This window comes from Hoplias malabaricus, chromosome 13, assembly GCF_029633855.1.
Source record: "Hoplias malabaricus isolate fHopMal1 chromosome 13, fHopMal1.hap1, whole genome shotgun sequence".
In the NCBI taxonomy this organism is placed as follows: domain Eukaryota; kingdom Metazoa; phylum Chordata; class Actinopteri; order Characiformes; family Erythrinidae; genus Hoplias; species Hoplias malabaricus.
This window is the reverse complement of record NC_089812.1, coordinates 9,077,892-9,092,574: the sequence shown is the minus strand read 5'-3', so window position 1 is coordinate 9,092,574 and position 14,683 is coordinate 9,077,892. Positions and strand designations below refer to the sequence as shown.

The following is a 14,683-nucleotide window of genomic DNA, read 5'->3' as shown; positions in this document are numbered from 1 at the left end:
GTGGAAGAGACGGAGAGAGTGAGAGGTAGATGCTCATAAATCTCGTTAGTAGCGTCTGTTAATGCTGGAACACTCGGCCATCAGCCTCCAGAAACAGGCTTAAAGAGAGAGTGTGAGTGTGTGCTGGAGTGTTAATGATGTTAGCATGTGTGTCTTACACACTCCTGCGGTCACACTGGATCTCTACTAATTACAGCTGTGTAGACTCTCTCGCTCTCTCTCTCTCTCGTCCCCCCTGCCCCCCCGGGGTGTGTTCTTATTTGAATGTGGGCAGGGAGGGAGGGAGGGAGGGACAGTGGGAGGGTGAACACAGTTGGGTTTCCTGTTTGCAGTGTTTACTCTCAAAGGTTTGGACTCATCATGCACCTGGGCCTTCAATCTTATTCTCTCTCTCTCTCTCTCTCTCAAATTTCATAATGTTATTTTTATTATTCAGCGTTAGTCAAACTTATGGTCACACACGTGCGCGCCAGTGCAGTCAGTTGTAAGCCTATGATCCCATCCCATTTCTCTTTTGATGGAATTTGATTTATTTTTTAATTTTTTTTTAAAGTGACTCATGGGTTGCCTCCTTTTTCGTCTCTATTTCTCTTTCTTCTTTGTTGGTTTTGTTATTTTTGACTCACTGGGCAACAGATTGTGATCATCCCGCCGTGTCAGTTTAACACACACACACACACACACACACACACACACACACACACTGCTGCAGCCTGATGGGATTTTCTTAGTGTTTTTCTTGTGCATGCTGTTCATTCCTCTCTCTCTGTCTCTCTCTCTCACACACACACACACACACACACACACACCTACACCTGTGTAACATATGTGAACACTCTTATCCACAGACCATACAGAAAACGTTTGAGGTTATTCTTCAGTTGACACCTGCATCGATTGTGGCATGATTCTTTGAGGCTTATTTCAAGTAAAAAAAAAATCAGTTTTCTGAATTTCTGAATGTATTTATTTATTTTATTTTACTTTTTTATTTTACATAACACATACATTATGAACAAAAAAGCGCTACAACATTTATCCTCAGCTAAAACAGCTGGACTGTCATCATTATATTTAGAAATGACAGAAATTGCGTGGTTGCCGCTAGGAAGAGAGTGTGGAGGGCCCTATGTGAAGCTCTTATTGATTGGCATAGGATATTTTACATCTTATCTTGTGTATGATTATAATTAGTAACTTAGCAACCATAGAAAGAGTTCCCACAACTGAGCAAAAGCAGGTATCGTGAAAGACACATGGAAAATTAGGACAGCAGTGAACAGGACTGAACTCCTGGAAAAATCACTGCAGATTTCGTTTCAAAATTGAAAGAAATAAAACACTAAATTGCTCAGTTGAAGTGGTCATCTGTTCATTTTAATTTCTCTTTGTCCATGAGGAAGTCTGTGCCCTGAGGTCTAGTCAGGGAAGAAGTTGAGGGGAGAAAGTTTCTATATTTAGCCATGGTGACTTCACACCACTTCCCTATCGAGTTCTGTGAACTTATGGCATTCAGGGAGTGAGAGAGTAACTTGGAGAAAGCTGGGGGGGAGGTCAAAAGTCAGAGAAAGTCTTCTAAACAATAGAAACCTGTTTCACTACTCAGGAAGATGCAGCTAGAAGGAGAAATTGGAGCAAAAAAAAAATATGGTGAAAGTGAAATAAACTGCTACCGGAAACAGGTCTTTTCCCTTTTGAGCCTAGCGTTTCATGGCACTGTTTTTTTAGGGTCCTTGCTGCTGCTGTAGTTTTGGCTGCAGTAGAGTCAGACTGGAAAAAAGTAAAACATATTTTGGCAATTCTTGTTGTCTGGCAAGCACAGACTTGGACAGGCAGAATAAGGTCTAAAACCTGGGACAAAAATCACTTTGTCTGTAAGTGAATTGGCTCTTTTCCTCAATCAGATTTTACTCGAGTTCCCCGAGGTGTCAGGGGCAGGGAAAAATTCCTCACAACACGAGGAAGAACCAGTGAGAGGAACCAAGACTCAAAATGAGAACCCTATACCAGAGCAAAACAATAAACAATAAGAGCAGTGTAATTGGAGAATTATGGGTTTGTGTTTACACTGAGAGTACATTAGTGCATGAGGCAAACCTTAGACTAGGAGGGAGTCTGTGATTGGACAGATGTCACACATTTTTGTGAATGAAATAGTGGTCACCTAAAATGATGTAACTGTGAACTTGTTGAATCCCGCAGAACGTGTGGAGCGTCGTCGTGGAGTAGAGTTAATTGAGGACGAATGTGATAAGGATCTCTTCGTTTTCCCCACGAGGCTCGTCCTGAGTCGCTCTGCTTTTCTTGAGCCTGATTTGGTCCCAGTCCTCCGCTCACATATATCTCTCTCTCTCTGCCTCGTCTACACGCCTCTGAGAAAAACGCCAACCTTTAAATACAGCCACATACTTAAACTCGGCTAATTAACATCTCCAGCCTCCTGCCGGCCCTCCGAGGTTCAGGACGAGGCAGAAAAAGCCCCACTCGAGAGCAGCTCTTGTTGATGTTGATTACGATGAGTTATAAAGTGGGTTCAGAGAAACATTTCAGTCTGGCTGATGGCTGGGTAATGTTCACATGTCTCTCCACTCTGTGAGTAGATTTCACAGCTGATTAACACCTCCTTACTGTTTCACTTACAGAGATCCTGTTTTAAATATAAGGAGGCAGACCCAGACAAATGGTAAATGCACAGAATAACCTTTAATTTAATTAAAATATGTTAAATTATGTCAGATGCAGAGGTTTATAGTGTGTATATATTAAGTATTATTATATTCTAAGGGCCAGAATTGCGGCTGGTAGCCTAAAATACTACTTTATTGCAGGTGTGACAGCAGTAGATCACACACTGGCAAAGCTGCTAGTTTTGTAGTTTGCATCAATGAACAAAAGAAAAAAATATATGCGTTATTCTGTATGTTGCTTGAGTGTGCATTACAATAACTGTTAATGTGATGAGGACGCGGTGTTGAGGATGTGTTTGTGTTGTCGAGGGAAAAAAAAACAATGCGAAGTTGTGTGCGTCTCCATGGCAACAGGTTTACTGTGGGACCGAGGGACACTCAAGCTTTCAGAAGGCATGCTGTGTAAGTGGCACCCAAAGGAACGTCTTCACACACTTGCTTTATAATACACACACACACACACACACGTGTGTGTGCACAAATTTGTTTCCATTGCTTTGTGAAGACATTGCATTGACTTATATTCATTTAGTGGAGACTTGCCTTTACTGTAGCTATGACTTGATTAACCCCTAAACCTAACTTTTAACTCTAACTACAATTTGTTTAAAGGCTAAGCACCACTTAATGGACCTCAATGGATATTTCACATTATTGTAGTTACTGACATATATAAGTATGAATTAAAATGAAAATAGCAGCTTAATTTGCTTTAAAACTGACAATTTTATGGACAATTTGTTGGAAAAACCCGAGCTCGCTACGGAAATTCTTGAACGCAACCGTGACGTCACTGGTGGACAACAGCTGAACAACGCCGCGGTAAAACACCGTTATGACTGACTGTTATGACAGTATCTAGCTAAATAACCAACATTATTCATGACAATAGCCTAGCAATAAGCTAAACACAAATGTAGAGGTACCGTTATTCTTGTAAATGTGATCGAAGTCGAACTCGAATTCATCCGACACTGTAAACCTCCGTAATGCAGCTACGTAGCCGAGTATAATCTGAGACACCGAGTTTAGCAAGTCAAGCTAACGTTAACTAACACCAACTAAAACGGGCGAAGTGAGTGTCCTTACTCTGTTTACCTCCATGTTACAGAGGCTCTTGAACACCTTTCGTTGGTGTCCTTACATGCCCATATTGTTGGAAAAGCACCAGTAAAATGAGCTACAGATAACGGAGTGAGCGGACGGTCCTTTCCAAAGTTGACAAATTTAGTCCATTTTCTGCATATTTTGGGATCTTTGGGTCATTTGTTCACAGATGTCCCACTGTACATTGAATGATTGCAGCCAAAAACAACACACCTTTTCGTCATTTTGCATTAAATTAAGTGCAGCTTCTAGAGTTGTTGTCCACCGTCTACGTCACAGGCAAGACGCCTATTAGAGTTTCCAAACACCGTTGGGGGGGCGACCAAACGGTCTTTTAAACCTTATTCCTTGAATTAGTAAGAAATAACATTTTTCTGTTTAACAGTTTTCTGACTATCAATAAACTCAAGTTAGGAACTCAAATTCCGCTGTATTTATTTGTTTGACACTTTCATAGAGCTGCTGCTTAGCCTTTAATCCTAAACCTAACCTTAAAATATAATCATTTACATTGTGGAGAGCAGCATGTGTCTCAACAATGTTGGTATATAAACAGAATTCGGTCCCCATGACGTGACTAAAACCTGGTACACACCTACACAGAGCACTTAGGTTTCATTGTAAAGTTTAAAGTGAAAGAGAGATTCGTATTTGCCTGATTTAACCCCGAGACGTGTATCAGAGACGTTTAGTGTGTGAAATTTGCTCCTTTTAGTTTTGAACTATGGCACGGTATGAAATTTTCCTTCCAGCTGTGTTTAACGGTTGTAGGTTAAAGAATAAACCTCCTGATGTGGTACCTTTTTTATTCCATAAATAGAAACTAAGCTGCAAAACAGCCCTTTTAAAATCTAGTGTTTTTGTGATGTCACAAACACCAGCACTTTTTATACCTGCCTGTACCTATAGATGAACGAATGAATGAAGGTCGGCTCGTCCTACTGCGCTTTAGCTCACATACCTTCACACTGAATAACCAAAGTCATAAGCCCATTATATTGACAGTATAAAACAGCCAATCAGATATGAGGTCATTTAAATATATCACTTTTACAAGCAGTGGCTATTTAATTCTAAAACATAAACAAAAGTCACGTGAAGTCGTAAGTTCTTGAGGATTTTGATCAGAACATTTCAGTGCAGCCACTGTTTCTGAGGCGGTGTTTGCTTTATGGTTTTTATTTGAGCAAATTAAGAGCATGTGCGCTGTGTGGGTGTGCAGAGGAAGGTAAACTGACAGGTTTTTTTTGGGGTAAAGTATAAAGAGCAATGTAAGTGGCTTCCCCTGTATTTAGGCATCAGAGGATCCTGTGATTCAGTCGATGCAAAATCACCATCTTTCCTCTCAGCTCTTTCATCTCCTGTCATTCACTCCTTCATTCAAGGATTTAAAACATTTTGAATGCAAACACAGACATTGTTTCTTTACAATGAATCAAGTCACATCCCACTTTTACTGATAGATTTCTTCACAGTGGAGGTGACAGAGACCAGGTGTCTTACTACAACACACACAACCATTGTGTTCACAGTTCTACACACACCTTTGAAATGTTTCTGGTGAGATGCTGGTAAATCGAACAAATGCAAACATTTTGAATATGTGCCGGAGTCCTCCTTTAACATGAGGTGTATTCAGTTTTTTTTTTGGATCATTTAAAGACCTCGACTCGTGGCTAATTTGCATATTCTGTGACCTCGGTTTAGCGAAGGCTGCTGTCACGTTTGGCTTTTCTCTTCAACTTAGTCTTACTCTGTCTGATGGAGTGGAGTTAGAGCCTCTCAGCACGGCAATTCCCTCAAATCTGGTGATTAAAAGAGCTCTACCTCTCTGTCTCTCCACCCCCCACCCCCCCCCCTCCCCCTTGCTCCCTTTCTTTAGCCCTCCAGCCAGCTCTGTTAATGCCTGTGCTTTGAAACATGAGCACGGTTCATCACCAAAACAATGCTTAAAAATAAGCCTCACTAAAGTGGAGAGCAATTAAAGCATTTCTATTCACATGGATCTAATAATAGCGTTATTGGTGCGGGATTTGTTTTGTGGGATGTGTGTGTGTGTGTGTGTGTGTGTGTGTGTGTGTGTGTGTGCAGGCAGCTGGATTGGATCCACACACACTCCTCTTCCAGTATTTATCTCCCTCCCTCACCCCCCGACACTCTAACCCTCTCCAATGCTGCATTCTGATTGGAGGAGCTCATGCAGCGTCCGCACAGCTTCTAGAAGGTTCTTTGTCGAAGGCATGGTTAGTAGCGCAGACAGATGTGAAGCAGACCCGTGTTAAAGTGATAGTTCACCAAAATCAAATTTCTATTTGTGCTCCTTCAGTTGTGCGCTAGTGTCACACGAGGCTAATGTTGCTAACAAACAGTAGAAGCACGTTCCCTTGACTGATCGACTGTCACTTTAAGAGTCCTGTCTGCTTCCTGCAAGTCCTCCGTAACCAGCAGAAACAATGGACGGAGGGACAGTCAGAGAGGAGAAGGGGCAGACTGAGAGGTGGAGGTGAAAGAGGGATACAGAGGAGAGGAAATTCAGAGAAAGAGGAAGTGAAAGAAGAGCAGAAACATGGGAGAGGGATAAGAGCAAAGAGGAGTGGAATGCGTAAAAGAGGGAGAGATACGTAAAGGGAGATATAAAGTATGATGAGGGGAAAGAAGAAAAAATGGAAAAGGAGAGAGAGAGAGAATGAGACAGAGAAGAGCAAGGGTAGAGTATGAGGGGGGGGGGAACAGAGAGAGAGATAAAGAGAGAAAGAGGTATGCTCCTCCCTGTGCAGACTGTGCTGGAGTTAATCAGGTTTTTGCGTCACTGTCTCTGACTCTGGACAGAGACTGCGCAAGGAACACTCCACAGAAAGGGGCTGTGACTGGGGGGAGCTCTCTCTGTGTGTGTGTGTGTGTGTGAGTGAGTGAGTGAGTGAGAGCTTGTATTTAATTCTTTCTGGGGACAAATAAATCTTCTTGAGGTTTAGGTCAGCGTTTTTGAACGTTTATTAAACTACAGCATGTACATGGAAATGTCCTATAAAGACAGTTTTACAAGCCCGCGTAAGAGCACAGAGTTCATGTTCCTGCACAATCCATAACATCAATTTGCTGGTGACCGCTCCAGAGCGGGCCTCTGTGGCGTTATGTAACACCACCACTCATCGTCTCTCTCGGCCAATAAGAATGCTTCGATGGCTCCTGGCAGAAGCAGCTGGCTGTTTTTGTGCTGGACGTGTTAGTGGGGCATATCTGGTTCTCACAAAGGCATAAATACATGATGCTAGGTTATTAGTGGCTCTGTTAGTGTAGATGGTGTTAGTGGGGCATTCTTGGATCCCATAAAGCAATAAATACAGGTTTTGTTAGGTTAGTGCAGGATGTATTTGGCAAATGCTGCCCTCACAAAGCCATAAATACAGGCTGTAGCTGTGAAGGTTATGTTAGTGAGGGTTGTCTCAGTGAGGCATATTCGGTATCCACAAAGGTTTGTTAGTGAAGGATATGTCGGTAGTGCATGCTCGGTCCCACAAAGGTATAAAAACAAGTTGTGTTGGATTAGTACAGACTTTGTTAATGCAGTTTGCATTAGTGGAGCATGTTTGGTCCCCACAATGTAATAAATACACGTTGTGGAATGTTTTTTTTAGTCACCTTTATGTAATGCACACTACTTTGTTCAGTGGTCTTGGATGAATGGGCCAGAGGTCAGTGTAGAGTAGTGTTGTGTAGCCGACTGTTTTTTTTTTTTTTTTTCTCGCCCCTTCCCTCAGCAGGAGCAGATTGACCCCTGATACAAATCTGACCATTATGTAACATGTGCTACTCATTCACCCCTCTAAAGGCCTTATGCCCCTGGAGCCTCAGGGCTTTAACTAGCTCACATTCAGCAGTGTGATGGCTCGGATGACCTTTACTGACCCAAACACACTACGCTGGAGCTGTGTTGACATTATGACAGCAAGCGGCTGATGGCAAACCGCGTGCTCCATCTACTCCTGCAGGACCGTTATGGATTCAGTAGATCACCAAGGGAACACTAACGAAAGCCCCACTTTTTAAAAGCGCTAACTTTGAACTGTTTCATCCACTCAGCACTCAAGCACTTTAAATGATCAAAGGGGAATTCCACTGATATTTACAAATTTCTGCATGGTTAAATTGTTGAATTGTAAACAAACCGAAGAGAAAGAGACTGCTGTCAAATGCCTCGTTCTAGAAAAACATGCAAAGTCAGTGTCTTTTCTCTCTCACTGTCTCTTTATCTCAGGTGCTCTCTCTCTTTATCTCATGTTCTCTCTCTCTCTCTCTTACTGTCCCTTGCTTTCTCTCAGGCTTGGTTATCTTGTTCTACTTTTTTTTGTGCAGAATTGCAGTCTCTAACATGTTCTCTCTCTCTTTCTCATTCTCTCTCTCTCTCTCTCTCTCTCTTTCTTTCTCTCTTTCTTTCTTTCTCTCTCTCTCTCTTTTGTTGTTCTCTCTGCTTTTTTCCTCTCTGGCTCGTGGTCTGGCCCCTGGCTTTTGCTCAATTCTCTTTTATTTCCTCTCTTTTTATCTCTTATTCTCATTGGTCTCTGTCTCACTGTCAGCCAGCCCAGTAAGCTCTGTTGATATGATCATATTTTAACACAAATGTTACCAAGCATTGTTTGCACAGCATTAAAGTAACACTAGGTTGTATTTTTACCTTAAAATTACAGCTTTAAAATTGTTGTGATGCTCCATTGGGCTGTTTAAGTGAGAATGGAACCTCTGTCATTGCTACTCTGGGCTCAGCACTGCAGAAGGTGTGGTATATAACTTTTGGGGGAGGGTAGGAAACCTTGATTTCAGGACAGTGTTGTAATAATGAATTACACTCTGCCAGTGTAGGGGTGTACTGAAACCGAACAGTGAGTCCAGAAACGCTTAATTGTGCTCTCTTTCTCTGAGTGGGTAGATTGTTCCATGCTCTCTCACTGTAACAGAATTATGATGGGTGTCTCTCAAATAACATACCAGAATAGGCACTTATTTTGAGCTGTTAGATGGCGTTGTGTTTGCAGCAGTTTGGAGAGATGTGGCGGAGCTTTACGTCATTCCTTTATCTCCAGCGTTGAATGATGGTGTGATAGAGACAGACCTAGTCAGTGGTTGGAGCTAAAGATGATGAAAAATGGGGTATAAAGATTTAAAAAATAAATAATGGTTTTCACCATGCCTCAAAAAATGTCACTCACTCACTCTTGCTCGTTTTCATCCACAGTGCCAGAGTCTGCCAAACCCTGCCCTGCCCCTCTTCCCCCTGGCAACCCCAGCAGCACCAACTCCTCCGTGCCCTCAGCAAGCAGCAGCGGAGTTGGAGTTGTTGTTGGAAATGGAAAGCGCGCCCCCTCCAGCAGCCCACAGCAGCAGACGGCCGCGCTCCGTTTCCCCCCGAGAGAAGTGCCCCCGCGTTTCCGCCAGCACGAGCACAAGCAGCTGCTGAAGAGGGGTCAGCCACTGCCCGCAGGGAGCATCGCCGTGGTTCAGCCGTCCACCGACGCTAACCCTGCTTCTGCAAATCAGCCTTTCTCCAGCCAAACGCACACAGGTCAGAGCCACTTCCAGTTCTTACACCCAACCGAGAATGAGCACAGGCTGAAAGGTGGTAAATGTGAGTCAGCCATGCATTTTTTTCCATATGTTTTCTTTTTTTTTTTTTCTTTCCCAGCTTTTCTTTAAGAGGTCAAAGATGAAGTGTATACAGTGGCGTATGGATTGTTTGTTTCATGTAACACTTGTCCTGCAGTGCTCTGTAATGTTCTTATGATACACAGAGTCATTCTGGCCGAGTGTAATACAACACAGCTAGTGTAGAGGGCAGTATACACTCTTAAAAATAAAGGTGCTACCAAGGGTTATTCGAGCGATGCCATAGATCCCCCATACTCAAATAGCGGCCTCCGGGCCTTTTTAGGCCCATTGGGCATGTATTTCTGGCCCGCGAGCTGTTCTGAAAAGGTTTTTTTTTTTTTTTTTTTTAATTATGATTTTTTTTTTCAATCGCGCTGTCCGCTCTTATTTTGAAATCGCACACTGCGATCTCAAGACGAGGCTGTGGATTGCCTCCATGGCAACAATAAACAGATAGCAGTAAAGCCCTCGGAAACAAGACAGTCACTCTCTCGCTCAGCAGCAGCAGCAACACGTTTACCGACCGGAGCAATAATGACATGCCCGAAATTTGCCCCAAAAAGAAAACTGGACAGCGAAAACCGCCAGTTCCAGCCAGAATGGACAGAAAGATTTGCGTTCTTTCTACCACCGTCCAGTACTCGCCCTATGTGCTTAATATGTTATATATAAATGTTATACGTTATATTGTTATGATACGTTATCATACACGGTCCCAAAAAATTGCCCCTTGAGTCATTGGAAAAAAAAAAAGTGGCCCCTCATCATTTCTATTTGAGTACCCCTGCCATAGATGAACCAGTTTGGGTTCTATAAAGATAACTTTTAAATATTTAAACCTTTAAAAATGTTCTTAACACTCACATATCTCTTAGACAAACACGGTTCCTTAAGAAACCAAAAGTGGATCTTCTGGCATCGCTCAAAGAGCCCTTTGTAGCACCTTTAATTTTTAAGACTGCGGAGGATATGTTGCATATTAATTTAGTTTTAAAAAGCCCTGTAGTGTTTCATTGATCCACACAGTTGTTCTGACATAAGGTAATACAGCACAGGAAGTGTAGGGGGCGCTATGGCTATCTGGTATTTACTGTGGACTTATTTTGCAGCAGCAATGTAACAAAACAAATGGTCTCATAATTTATTGTCAATTTAATTCTCCCATCTTGTTTCCCATCGTTTTTCTTTATAAAGTTTTGCTCACTCTAAAACCTGGCAAGTGAATGATTCTGAGTAATGGATTACTTTAGCTGCTGCTGTGAAAAATCTGATCATGAAAACGTTTTCGCATATTCACAGTTTGCAACATATACATTTTAGTTCTCTGTCTTTTCAGAACACAAACATTTTGCTATTTTAAAAAGATAGGTTGTATTTGTATCTTACCTTTTTACCTTAATCAAACACAAATTACAATTTCAAACTCAGCTCTAGACCATTCATAATCTCCCCTCCTTACAGTGCACATTATCAAAATATACTTTATCCACAATCTCCCTCTGCTGTTTATCTGTGTGGCGTTTGCTGACGCATATGTGGTTTGTTACGTTGCACGCCGCAACAGAGTTTTTTCTTTGCTCTAGTTTTGCAGGCTAAATGTGACAGTGTTGAGCTGTGTTTGGTTGCTTCCTGTCTTGCTAGGCACATTTAAGCGTATGCTAAAGTCTATTTTTCTGTGGGCTTGGCAGCCTGGTGACTGCAGAAAGCTAGAACATGGCTGCATCCCAGCTTAGAGCCTGGGTGACTCACAGCTTACAGTGAGTGAGCGAGACTCAGATGGTGGCTCCTTCTCATCGACAAAACTCGTCAAAGCATTGTTCAAAAGCTCTGCAAGCGCTGGGTTGGGTTTCCTCTGCAAAAGGAGGATGCAACAGTTAGTGGCTGGTAATACTTGAATATGAGGTACGTTGAAAACATGGTTGCGGTAGATTTGGATTACATGGCACTCTGTGGCACTGTAAAGTTGGTTTAGCCAGTACAGTCATTCTGACAGATTGTAATACACTGCAGGAAGTGTAGGGGGCGATATGTCATTATTATTATAATTGTTATTATTTAGTATTTTTTTTTAATCCATCAAAACTGTTAAAGTTTCACAGTGCACACTCTACAGTTCATATAGGGATGGTTTAATTGTTTCGTGTTTTGTGAATTGTTTCCAAAATCAAAGAGTTAAAACCAGTAATGTATTCTTCTCTTCCCCTCAACAAGCCCAAAGCCTCTTCTGTAGCAAAACCACTTTCTTTTTTCTGAGTGCGGTTTCTCAGAAATGAAAGTGAAAGAGCATTCCTGCACTGGGTTTGATTTACTGGTCTCATGTCATATATCTCCCACATATTTCACACCATTTTAGAATAAAAAAAAACATTAATAGAAGTTTGAATGCAGTCACAGGGTCACAGCAGCCTTAATTGGGCTTCAGTCTGAAACTACAGACGGCTCAAAGGGTCAGACTCAGAAAATGTGTTAATGGGTTTATAATAGTAGTAGCTTAACAGCCACTTTTGAAAGGAGAGGAACAGTTTCCTTGTCGCTCTGTTGGAAGTTGTGTTTTGAACCAACACGTGTGTTGAGCTGTGGTTCCGCTGGATATTACTTAATGCCCATTAGGACCCCAACTCGTAACAGGAGCTCCCTGCCGTGTGTGTGTGTGTGTGCGTGTGCGTTCGCGAGTTTTACAGGAAGCTGTTGGAGTGTAGCCGAATGACCCAAAGTTCTGCCTGAAGCTGCCAGCAGCACAGTGGTGTTCATTGTTCTAGTGCTCTGGCTTTTTCTCTTTTTAACTTAAAATTCTTTCTCTCTCTCTCTCTGCCTCTCTCTCTCTCTCTCTACCCCTCTCTCCCCCTCTACCTTTCTCTCTCTCTCTCTCTCTCCCCCTCTACCTTTCTCTCCCTCTCCCCCTCTCTCTCTACCTCTCTCTCTCCCTCTACCTTTCTCTCTCTCTCTCTCTCTCTCTCTCCCCCTCTACCTTTCTCTCTCTCTCTCTCTCCCTCTCTCCCCCTCTACCTTTCTCTCTCTCTCTCTCTCTCTCTCTCTCTCTCCCCCTCTAACTTTCTCTCTCTCTCTCTCTCTCTCTCTCTCTCCCTCCCTTCATCACATGGCAGTTATATATCTGCAGTGTTTTTTTTTTGTGTACACATCTGGTGCTTTTTCTTTTTCTGATACTGATGACAATATTAAAACCTTACGTACCTTAAGCCCACATTGACCCAATATTTTTTAGTGTTAGTATTAAGCTGCACGTTGTGAATGTCTGCTTTTCCAGGATAAATGTATTTGCCGTACTTTATATTGTAAAATATTATAGTGTTAGTTTTTTTTGCTGTGTCTCCCTCTTCTACACGTGCTCTCTATTGTGTTTTGCCGAGTGTGTTCTGTAGTCCTGGAGTATATTGAGGATAAGTAAATAGGGATTATGGGTGATTATGTGCTGTTTAACATCACCACATTCTTGTCCCGTAAGTGGCCACACGAACCTGAGGCCTGGCACTGGCCCAGCCTTGAACAGCGTACCCACAAACAAACACACACACACCCTACAGGCCGAGGGGGACCCCAGTGGTCGCCTGATGGAAAGGATTGCCTCTTATTACACAAATGGCAGGGAGCCATCTCTCAGTGACTAAAACCGTCCACAGTGTGTTTCCCTGGAGAACATGCTGCTGTACTGCGGGTCGTCATGGTGTCAGTAACAATGAGCTTATCGTAGGGTTGACATCAGATTACGTGGATGCTGTGCAAGAACGATGGGGAAGACCTTGTTTGTAATGTTTGTATGCCTCTGGTTGTTACAGGACTTGAACCTGTTGGAGGAGCTGACTTCCTATTATTAGAAGGCTGTTTTTATTCAGAGATGTTGTTTTATTATAGTTCAGAGATGAGAGTTTGTTCTTTATAAAAGCTAATTTGGCAAACACAGAAAGTTTAGAGTCTGTGCTTTTCACACATTGCCTCCCCTTGTTTCAGTGAGCCACGAGTGAAAAGTAGTTCATATAAAATTAGAGCGTGATTTTGTTGTCGCTGCCAGTAGCTGTGAATCACGTTGCCAGATAAACAGAGATGTGTTAATATATTGTTTATTGTAAGCACAGGAACATTTGGGTCCAGGAAACAGCAGTGGTCTCAAGTGATGCCTTATGGCCAGAAGCCCACTCTCAGCTCGGAGTTAAAGAAAACACCTCGGAGCGACCGCCTGGCATCAGTGGCGCTGTTTGTTTCACATTCCTTTCTTCCACTCACTCTGAATTGCTGCTGGCGTTCTGGATTACTGACAAATGGAGCGTTGTTGTGTTTACGTCCGGTTTTATTTCCTCCAAAACGCGCCCGGGCTCTGTGAAAGTGAAACAATTGAACGTGGAGGTGTCCTCATTGATGTGTCAGTCTTTCTTTAAGAATGCACACAATTACTTGGAAGTTTAATGAGATTTACATACGGTGCACGGTTGCTTTGATGTGGAAGCCGTTGTTTTGCTGAGATTCATTGTAGTTAAAGCAGCGCAAACATGTTTTCACATAGAGTTTCAGCAACAAACACATGGTAAACACCTTTTCCATGATGCAATGTTTTCTAGTAGAAGTGAAAGTGACAGTAAATATATATAAATAAATCTGCTAATGTCTTAACTGCATTGGCTGTTAACGTTGTATTAATGTGACGTGAGCCTCTTTAAAACTGGTCTTTAATGTTTTGATACATGGAGGAAGATTTGTTTATTTTTTGGCACAGAAGTGGTGGGCTTAGTAGATGGTCCTGAAAACATCACCCCCTGCTGGTTGCTGCAGGGACAGTGGACAGTGTGCTGATGTGCGTCACATCCTCTTCAGTGGGGGGAGCTGGAGCTAATGTAGTGCTAAACTAAAGCCTGAGGGGGGTTGCATAAGGCTCTCACTAACACACACACACACACACACACACACACACACACACACACACACACACACAGCCCTTCCTCCTTATACACCCCCAATCCCCTCTGTAACTACTGAACGCCGGCGTCAGCAGAGCCCCCCTTCACATTCACACAGTGCTGCTATTGTACTCTGTGTGTGTGTATCTGTGTGTATGTGTGTGTGTGTGTGCGCGCGTGCCCATGCACAAATGTGCATGTGAACTCACAAGCACGTCCTAGCAGGGGGCTGGGGGGCTTTAAAGTGGCAGGTGGTAAAGTGCTGCTCTCCAGGGCTGCACCATATCGACACAATACTGTATTGTGGTGGTGGTGCTTTGCTCTACAGCCAGAAGTTTGTGG

General features: G+C 42.8%; 1 protein-coding gene across 1 annotated transcript in view; it reads left to right on the top strand.

Moving 5' to 3' along the window:
• Positions 1-14,683, top strand: part of tnrc6c1 (trinucleotide repeat containing adaptor 6C1) — a 49,872-nt gene that overhangs the window by 14,019 nt on the left and 21,170 nt on the right. Inside the window, exon 4 of the mRNA XM_066641871.1 lies at positions 9,025-9,351. Coding sequence (XP_066497968.1) covers positions 9,025-9,351 — 327 coding nt within the window. The remainder of the gene's footprint in view (positions 1-9,024; positions 9,352-14,683) is intronic.